The sequence below is a fragment of the Primulina eburnea genome, chromosome 3, assembly GCF_022965805.1.
Source record: "Primulina eburnea isolate SZY01 chromosome 3, ASM2296580v1, whole genome shotgun sequence".
Classification (NCBI taxonomy): domain Eukaryota; kingdom Viridiplantae; phylum Streptophyta; class Magnoliopsida; order Lamiales; family Gesneriaceae; genus Primulina; species Primulina eburnea.
The window spans coordinates 29,851,636-29,862,268 of NC_133103.1; the positions used below are offsets into that span (position 1 = coordinate 29,851,636).

At 38.9% G+C, this 10,633-nt stretch overlaps 1 protein-coding gene across 1 annotated transcript; it reads left to right on the plus strand.

Moving 5' to 3' along the window:
• Positions 1-5,103: 5,103 nt before the first annotated feature.
• On the plus strand, positions 5,104-9,232 carry LOC140827234 (uncharacterized). Its single transcript, XM_073189863.1, has 6 exons — positions 5,104-6,046; positions 7,691-7,926; positions 8,314-8,456; positions 8,511-8,744; positions 8,798-8,956; positions 9,154-9,232. The coding sequence occupies exons 1-6, from the start codon at positions 5,104-5,106 to the stop codon at positions 9,230-9,232; spliced, it is 1,794 nt and encodes a 597-aa protein (XP_073045964.1).
• Positions 9,233-10,633: the final 1,401 nt, after the last annotated feature.

Here is a 10,633-nt window from a genome sequence, read left to right on the forward strand (position 1 = left end):
TTGGCCATAAGTTTGAGGATGATAAGCAGTACTCATAGCCAAACGCGTACCCATCGCTTCTTGGAAACTATCCCAATATTTAGAAGCAAATATGGGATCACGATCAGATACAACTGAGACTGGAACACCGTGTAGTCTCAGAACATTCTCGATGTATAAACGGGTCATTCTCTTATAAGGATAAGTCCGCTCATACGGAATAAAATATGCATATTTCGAAAGTCGATCAATAATAACCCAAATAGCATCACATCCCTTGGACGAACGAGGTAAATGAGTCACAAAGTCCATAGCAATATGTTCCCAATTCTATTTCGGAATTTCAAGACTAAGGAGTAATCCTCCCGCTTTTATTTTCTCGGCTTTCATTTGCTGGCAGACAAGACATTTCGAAATAAATTCAGAAATGTCCTTCTTCATACATCTCCACAAGAGTTGGGGTCTCAATGTCAAATACATTTTTTGACCTCCGGGGTGAATACTGTATTTACTACAATGTGCTTCACGATGAAGGACAAGTTTCAAATCAGAATCATCAGGAACTACCAGCCGACCATTAACTTGTAAAGAACCATAAGAAGAAATCTGAAATCCAGACTGATGTCCTGCAGATACAAGTTCTTTCGACTTTTGAATCTGAGCATCGCTTCGTTGGGCCTTTCGTATTTTCGATATCAAGTTTGGCTCAATTTGAAATGCTGAGACAGTGACAGAATTCCAATTCGAGTTAAAAGTCCAACCAGAAATACATATATCCTCGTGTAATTTGGCATTATTGACATAAGCTAAAACAGAATCATGAACTTTACGGCTAAGGGCATCCGCAGTAACATTCACCGATCCAGGGTGATACTGAATCTCACAATCAAAATCCTTCAAGAGATCCATCCATCTACGTTGCCTCATATTCAAATCAGATTGAGAAAAGAGATATTTCAGACTCTTATGGTCTGAATAGATAACAAACTTCTCTCCATACAAGCAATGACGCCAAATCTTCAGTGCAAACACAATGGCGGCCACCAATTCAAGATCATGAACATGATAACGTGTTTTATGAGATTTCAATTGACGAGACGCATAAACAAACACTTTGCCATGTTGCATCAGAACACAGCCCAAACCTTTACCAGACGTATCTGTACACACTACAAATCCTCCGGTACCTGAGGGAATAGTTAGCACAGGTGTTGTGGTCAGTCTCGTTTTCAATTCAAGAAAACTAGTTTCACTTTCATCTGACCAAATGAATCGCTGATTCTTCTGTGTCAATTGAGTAATAGGTTTAGCTATTTTCAAAAATTCTTCAACAAAACAACGATAATAACTAGCTAAACCCATGAAGCTACGGATCTCAGGAATATTCGTAGGTCTCGGTCAATTCAATACAGCTTCGACCTTCGCAGGATCAACAGATATTCCATGTTTTGAAATGACATGGCCTAAAAATACAACTCTATCCATCCAAAATTCGCATTTGGACAATTTAGCATATATATGGCCATTGCGAAGAGTTTGAAGTACTAGTCTCAGATGTTCGATATGATCCTTTTTCGATTTCAAATAGACAAGAATATCATTAATAAATACAATAACGAATCGGTCAAGGAAATCTCAAAAGACGCGATTCATTATATCCATAAATACAGCAGGAGCATTCGTGAGACCAAAAGGAATAACCAAAAACTCATAGTGACCATACTTGGTACGAAAAGCAGTTTTAGGCACATCTTTGTCTCGAACTCGTACTTGATGATATCCAGAACGAAGATCAATCTTAGAGTATACAGAAGTACCCTGAAGTTGATCAAATAAATCATCAATACGAGGAAGTGGGTACTTGTTTTTCACAGTAGCAGTTGCCTATAATCGATACACATTCGCATCGTACCATCTTTCTTTCGAAAAATTAAACTGGAGCTCCCCAAGGTGATAAACTCGGTCGAATATATCCCTTATCGAGACGAACCTGTAATTCTTCTTTTAATTCTTTCAGTTCTAAAGGTGCCATGCGATAAGGAGCTTTAGAAATAGGCGCAGTCCCCGTGAAAGGGGATCGGTTACGGTGACCGTATGCTCAACGGAAGTTAAAATTTTTTAAATTTTACAAGAAAATTTCGGCCACCTTGCATTGTGTGTAGCAAATACAATAAAACACCAAAATGTCATTCTGATAAGGGCAATTTATTGTACTTTTATTACTTGTTTTTAACTTGGAATTTTGTGATTCTTGAGCAGGTTTTATTTGATATGTTGTTTTTGTTATTGTAGTTTGGAAGAGTAGAAATGAGAGTTTGGAGTGATATAGTGATGAATTAGAAGGTGCAAAGGACAAAGATACACGAAGCAACACCGCACCCGCGGTGTTCACAAAAGCGCACCCGCGCTGTTCTCCGAGGCATGACCGCACCCGCGGTCATGCTAGCACTGCACCCGTGGTCTCACCAGAAGAGCAGGAGGAGTTTTAGTCGAAAGGTCACCGCACCCGCGGTCCTTATACCACCGCACCCGCGGTCATGCACAAACACCATTCCGGAAATTGTGAAACTTTGTGGACTTTGAAGAAAAGAAGGGGAAAATGGTGTGCTACGTGGGATATCTTGTCTAGACTATAAAAGGGTCTCTTTTTCATCATCTAGGGTATAGGGAGAGAAGCTAGGAAAAGGGTGGAGGCTACAAAGAAAAGAGTTGAAGATCAAAATCATCATCTTCAACAAGTTCTTGCACATCTTTGGACAAAAACTTCATACACTCCAAAACTTTTGTTCTAAGTTCTTTCTTTCTTTATTTTTACTTTTATTTTGATATGTCCTGTTTAAGATTTATGTGTTGTTGTTTTATTTTCATTATTATGAACTAAATCTTAATTCTAGAGGAATGATGGAACAAAACTAGAAACCATGTGTTGAGATTCATGATTTATGCTATATAAGTTGTCTTTATTGTTTATTTTTGTTTTTCCAATCTTAACGCTTTCATTTTACTGGCCATATCTTGAATGATTCGTATGTTATAAATTATCACTTGAAAAAGGAAATTTATAATCAAGAAAGGGAAAAATACATCGATGGTATTTATATAGTTCGAGAGGACATATATTGCTATGGAAGCCATTAAAAGAATTTAGTGCTTGTTTTGTTATTTAATTATCGATTGTTGACGGAGACGTTGCAATCCTTTGTTAGATAATTAGTATCTACTTAGCACTCAAGAGAGGGAGCAGATAATTATAGAATTCTTGGCTAATGAATAAGAAGGACAATTATAATATAGCTACACAAACATATCACATGGTGGATAGTTGCGTGAAGTCAAACCTTTAGATCTTTTATTCTATTGTTCAAATCTGTTTGTTGCTACAATTAAATTTATTTTCAATTCTAGTAATTGGTATAATCAACTCTGTTAAGTGAATATACTAAATAAAATCGAGACTATTTTAATTACAAGCATTAATATAAATTTAGAAATACATTCCTCGTGGGATCGATACTTGTACTCGAAATTACATTTTACTATAACTTGACGTCGTGCACTTGCGAGCATTAAAGAAAACACACAACAAGTTTTTGGCGCCGTTGCCGGGGAGTGTAAAATTTGAATTTATATTAGTATTGTTACCAATTAGTCTAGATTTTAATTTAGAGCTATTTTTATTATACTACATTAAACACTGATTTGTTTATTGTCTTTGTTTGACAGCGCATGCGAAGATCGCAAAATCTTGACTTTCTTATCTTTGATCCTGAGATCGAAAGAACCGCAAGAAGGTTAAGAAAGGCAAGAAGAGAAGAGATTCTAGCAATGGCTGAAAACAGAGACAATGAAAATCCACCCCCTGCAATACCCATCCGAGATCATTTTAGGCCGGTATTGAATGCTCATTATTCTGGTATAGCACGAGGAACGATTAATGCAAACAACTTTGAGCTCAAGCCTGCGTTGATAAACATGGTTCAACAGAATCAGTTTGGGGGAGCCGCTACTGCAGATCCTCATTTACATCTCAGAACATTCCTTGAAATTACTGACACGGTAAAAATAAATGGTGTTTCTGATGATATATTTCGATTGCATTTGTTTCCTTTTTCTCTTAGGGACCAAGCAAGAGGATGGCTCCAATCGCTTCCTTTGGGGAGTATCACTACCTGGCAGGATTTAGCAACTAAGTTTCTTGCAAAATATTTCCCACCTGCGAAGTCTGTACAGTTGAAAATTGAGATAAGTACTTTTAGGCAGACTGATTTTGAGCAACTATATGAGGCATGGGAACGGTATAAGGAGTTGCTGAGAAGGTGTCCAAACCATGGTTTTGAAGATTGGGTACAGATTGAATTATTTTACAATGGTTTGAATGGACAAACAAGAGGCACTGTTGATGCAGCAGCTGGTGGCACAATATTTGCCAAATCACCCGATCAAGCATATGATTTGCTTGAACAGATGACCATTAACAGTTATCAGTGGCCGACTGAAAGATCAGGAGTGAAGAAGCAAGCTGGGATTTATGCCATAGATCCTATTACATCACTCACAGCTCAAGTTTCAGCTTTAACAACTCAAATTGCAGCAATGAACAAGGCTAGTACATCAGAGGTTGAAAATGCATCTGTTGTCACTGAGTAACCACATATTCCTGATGAGGCTCATTATATCAACAATAGGAATTTTGGTGGTTATGGAGGATATCGAAGTAACCCTCCCCCTAACACTTATCATCCGGGTTTGAGAAATCACGAGAATTTTTCATATGCTAATAATAAGAATGTTTTGAATCCTCCACCGGGGTTCAATGCATCAAAGGGGGAAGGAAAACCTTCACTTGAGGATTTAGTTGGGACATTTGTTGTAGAATCGAGTAAAAGAATGGCTAGGACTGAATCTCGTCTTGATGGCATGGAAACTCACATGGGAAATATGGGAGCCACAATGAAGTCATTGGAGACACAGATTGGTCAATTAGCTAATGCATTGAAAGATCAAAATAAAGGTCAGTTCCCAAGTAATACTGAAGTGAATCCAAAGGAGCAATGCAAAGCTGTGACTTTGAGAAGTGGAAAAGAACTTGGAGGTAAAAATTCCAACGAGAAGGATGAGAAAGAGATGACTGTTGAAGAAGTTGAAACTGAGGGATCCAAAGTTGATGTTGAAGTTGAACAACCTCCGGTATTCAAGCCAATTCTTCCATATCCGCAGAGGTTCAAAAAGAAGAAATTGGATGAGCAATTTGCCAAATTTTTGGAAATTTTCAAGAAGATTCACATCAACATTCCATTTGCTGATGCGTTAGAACAAATGCCAAACTATGCAAAGTTCATCAAAGATGTGATGTCAAAGAAGAGGAAGTTGCATGAGTTTGAGACAGTGAAGTTGACAGAAGAGTGTAGCGCCATACTTCAAAGGAAACTACCACAGAAACTCAAAGATCCAGGGAGTTTTACTATTCCTTGTGTTATTGGTGGTTCTAGAATAAATAAAGCTTTATGTGATTTAGGTGCCAATATTAATTTAATGCCTTTTTCTATTTACAGGACTTTAGAGCTTGGCGAGGTGAAGCCTAGCACTATTACCCTGCAGCTGGCGGATAGATCACTTACATATCCACGGGGTATAGTGGAGGATGTTCTGGTAAAGGTAGAAAAATTTATATTTCCTGCTGATTTTGTCATTTTAGATATGGAAGAAGATCAGGACACTCCACTTATCTTTGGAAGGCCATTCTTGGCCACTGGAAAAGCTTTGATTGATGTGCACAAGGGTGAGCTTACATTGAGAGTAGGTGGAGAAGAAGTCATGTTCAACATCTACAACACAATCAAAGAACCAAATGAGGTAAGTACTTGTAATAGTATTGATGTAATTGATTCATGTATATCTCATGTTGGTGCAGGTAGATTGACGAAAGATTCTTTGGAGAGATGCTTGTTGGAATCGGCGTCTATACTAGATGAAGATGATTGGGACGTGCAAGAGGAGTTACTTGTTCTCGATACATTGCCTAAAGAAAAGATTGATGTGCATAACGTAGAACTACTTGAAGATGCAAGTATAGAGGTACCAAAAGTATCCCCTGAATTGAAGGAACTTCCAAGTCACCTCTGTTATGCATTTTTAGGTGAAAATTCAACATATCCAGTAATCATCTCTTCTTTTCTTACTTGTACTGAAAAAGAAAAATTGTTGAGGGTGTTGAGAGAATTTAAATCTGCTCTGGGATGGACAATTGCTGATATAAGGGGAATTAGCCCTACTGTTTGTATGCATAAAATTTTGATGCAGGATTCATATTCACCTTATGTTGATCATCAGAGAAGGCTTAATCCTGCAATGAAAGAGGTTGTGAGGGCTGAGGTATTAAAATTGTTAAATGCTGGTGTTATTTATGCTATATCTGATAGCTCATGGGTTTCACCAGTACAAGTAGTGCCTAAGAAGGGAGGAATAACTGTAGTGAAAAATGAGAACAATGAATTGATTTCAACTCGTCCAGTGACTGGTTGGCGAGTATGCATAGACTACATGAAATTGAATGATGCTACTAGGAAAAATCACTTCCCACTTCAATTTATTGACCAGATGCTTGATAGAGTTGGTGATTATCATTATTATTGCTTTCTAGATAGCTATTCAGGTTACAATCAGATTGTCATAGCACCGGAGGATCAGGAGAAGACTACCTTCACTTGCCCTTACGGTACATTTGCTTTCAGGAGAATGCCATTTGGACTATGCAATGCACCTGCTACTTTTCAGATGTGTATGATGGCCATATTTTCTGACATGGTTGAGGAAATAATGGAGGTTTTTATGGATGACATTTCTGTATTTGGTACATCTTTTGATCATTGTTTGCAAAATTTAATGCTTGTTTTGCAGAGATGTCAGGCTAAGAATCTAGTTCTGAATTGGGAAAAATGTCACTTCATGGTTCCAGAAGGTATTGTGCTTGGCCACAAAATTTCAGCTAAAGGAATAGAAGTTGACAGGGCCAAAGTTGTGGCAATTGAAAATCTTCCACTGCCGAAGAATGTGAAAGGAATAAGAAGCTTCTTGGGACATGCCGGGTTTTATCGTCGTTATATTAAAGATTTCTCTAAAATTACTAGACCTTTATGTAATTTATTAGAGAAAGATTCTACATTTATTTTTGACGATGACTGTTTGCAGGCATTTAACAAAATTAAGGCAGCACTGATTTCAGCACCCATCATGATAGTACCTGATTGGAAGGAGCCCTTTGAGCTCATGTGCTATGCTAGCGACTATGCTGTGGGAGCAGCATTGGGACAAAGGCGAGACAAGATGTTTAAAGCCATCTACTATGCAAGTCGTACACTCAATGTTGCCCAACAAAATTACACAACTACTGAAAAAGAGATGCTAGCAGTGGTGTTTGCATTCGACAAATTCAGAACATATCTCATTGGCACCAAGGTAACCGTTTTTACTGACCATGCAGCTCTTCGTTACCTGTTTGCCAAAAAGGATGCAAAGCCCAGGTTGATACGATGGATACTCTTACTTCAAGAATTTGACTTTGAGGTCAAAGACAAGAAAGGTTGTGAGAACCAGGTGGCTGATCACCTGTCACGACTAGAGTTGGAAGAAAGAACTGAAGGTTAGGCTATCAACGAGTCGTTCCCAGATGAGCAACTTTTCAAGGTAAGTGTTACATATCCGTGGTTTGCAGATATAGCTAATTTCCTTGCTGCAGGAGAATTGCCTTCAGATTTAACGTATCATCAAAAGAAGAAATTTCTTCATGATGCCAAGTTTTACCTGTGGGACGATCCGTTCTTGTTCAAGAGATGCGCTGATCAAATAATCAGACGATGTGTAGCTGAGGAAGAAGCGGGTATTATTTTAGAGAAGTGTCATTCCTCACCCTACGGTGGACACTTTGGGGCATCTAGAACATCAGCTAAGGTATTACAGTCATGTTTCTATTGGCCTAATTTATTTAAAGACAGTTATACTTTAGTCAAGTCATGTGATAAATGCCAAAGAGTTGGCAATATTTCTAGACGACATGAATTACCACTAACAAATATTTTGGAGGTGGAACTCTTTGATGTCTGGGGTATTGATTTTATGGGTCCCTTCCCATCTTCGTTTGGTTAATCATACATTTTACTTGCTGTCGATTATGTGTCAAAATGGGTGGAAGCAATTGCCACCGTAACTAATGATGCTCGAGTTGTTGTTAAGTTTGTCCACAGGAACATCTTCACGAGATTTGGAACGCCTAGAGCCATTATCAGTGATGAAGGTACACATTTCTGTAACAAAATTTTTAACTCACTATTGGCCAAGTATGATGTGAAGCACAGGGTGACACTGGCATACCACCCGCAGGCTAATGGGCAAGCAGAGATATCCAACCGGGAGATAAAGCAAATATTAGAAAAGACAGTGAAGACAAACCGGAAGAATTGGGCGACCAAGCTAGATGACGCGTTATGGGCATATAGGACTGCATACAAGACACCTATCGGGATGTCACCTTATAGGTTGGTCTTTGGGAAAGCTTGTCATTTACCTTTGGAACTGGAGCACAAGGCATTTTGGGCTATCAAAAAGCTCAATTTTGATATGGGAGCATCGGGCGAGCAACGAATGTTGCAGTTGAATGAGATGGAAGAATTCAGGAATGAAGCATATGAGAATGCAAAGATATACAAAGAAAGACCAAGAGATGGCACGACAAGCAAATTTTTCGACGAGACTTTGAACCAGGGCAACAGGTGTTATTATTCAATTCTCGACTGAGGTTGTTTCCTGGTAAGTTAAAATCCAGATGGTCTGGCCCATTCACAGTAGAAACAGTGTACCCACATGGTGCAATTGAACTAAAATGCAAAAATGGCGAGACATTCAAAGTCAATGGTCAGAGGGTCAAGCATTACTTTGGCAATGAAGTGCGACACATGGACAACATCCCACTGCGAGAACCAAAGTATACTGATGAAAGTCAGGCTGATGACGTTAAACCAAGCGCTTATTGGGAGGCAACCCAAATTTTTGTTTTTATTGCATTTTGATTTCTGTGTTGATTTTATTTTTGTATCATGTTATTTTTGGTTGTGTATTTTTAATATAGTGTGTGCTTAAATCTTCCAAAAATTTAATGAATCCCATTTGTATTCTTTTCAGGACTGAATATTTGAGAAGAAAATATTTTGATGAAACAGGAGTGCCCCTACAGTCTCATGTGCACTGCACATATGCTTGAGGTGCATTCAAAAAAAAAAAAAAAAAACAAGAAAATTCGAAGCAGGAGTGCACCCGCAGCACAAATACAGCGCACCCGCGCTTGGTGTGCCGAAGCACAACCGCACCTGCGGTGCTTACATCACCGCACCCGCGGTCGTGCAGTATGGAGAAATACATGAAGTGCCGAACATGCACCGCACCCGCACTGCTTATGCATGCCGCACCCGCGCTAAGCTGCCGAACATAGACCGCGCCCGCGCTGTCTATATTGCCGCACCCGCGCTGCACCAGCGAAGTCTCACCGCACCCGCGGTGCTTACATTACCGCACCCGCGGTCGCACCATTTAAAGACACAATCGGGCATTCTCTTCCACACTCGAAAAAACACCACTCTCAAGAGCACCCATCTCCATTTTTGAAATCCCTACTCCAAACACAACTCACACACCAAATTTTTGTTCTTCTTTCAACAAATTCATCACTACAACCTACAAATCTTCACTCATTCCATCAAATACCTCATTTCTTTCCATCAAATTCAAAATCAAACCTAGGGTTGAAAAAGGGGCTTCAAAATTTCTTCAAGAATTTGAACAAAACTTTGTTTTTGTTCTTCAAGAAACAATTCAACACACCCAAGGTGAGCAAAGTCATAGCAAATTTGTTGATAAATTCGAAAATTGTTGGGGTTTGTTGCTAAGGAAGGAAAAATTCATTTGGTGAAGCATATTGTTGATTTTGGGAATATTGTTGATTGATTATTGTGTACATTGTTGAGGTGTGATAATTGTGAAGTAGTAGTTTGGAGGAGTGCAAGAATCTTGTATTTTGAGAAGTGGGGTTGAATTGAAGTTGTGTTTAGAAGGTGTTCGACAAAATGCCACCAAGAAGAAAACAATCAAAGGGTGCTTCATCCTCATCAACGGTAAATTATGATGCGAGTCGGTTTTATGATGAGAAGGCGGAGAAGCAATATGGCAAAATTTTGAATAGAAGCATTATAAAGGAAAGGGGATTTGATCTTAGTGCCCCTCATACTGAAATTGGAGAAATGCTTAGGGCTCGACAGTGGGAAGAATTTGGCAGGCAGCCACAAGATGCTGTCATTTCATTGGTGAGAGAGTTCTATGCTAACCTCAAGGTTAGGTATGATCGGTTGACGGTGTTTGTGCGGGGAAAATGGGTAGCATTTGATGCACATACGATTAACACGTTATATGGCTTCCCTCAAATCATGCACGAAGAGTATGAAGAATACAGAAATGAGCATGTTGATTATAACAGTATTCTTCAAACAATATGTATACAGGGAGCCGAATGGCGAATGAGGGACGATGTGCACTTGAGCCTAGCAAAGTCTGATCTGAAGACTGTTGCTAAAAATTGGTATTCATTCATTGCTGCTAGGATAAAGCCAAC

What these genes read in the sequence shown, in the direction of transcription:
- LOC140827234 (XM_073189863.1), top strand. Translation starts at nt 5,104, where the DNA reads ATGACTGTTGAAGAAGTTGAAACTGAGGGATCCAAAGTTGATGTTGAA. An exon ending in AGAACTACTTGAAGATGCAA is followed by an intron (nt 6,047 to 7,690) that starts GTATAGAGGTAC and finishes CGTGGTTTGCAG; the next exon opens with ATATAGCTAATTTCCTTGCT. An exon ending in GCGACCAAGCTAGATGACGC is followed by an intron (nt 8,457 to 8,510) that starts GTTATGGGCATA and finishes GTCACCTTATAG; the next exon opens with GTTGGTCTTTGGGAAAGCTT.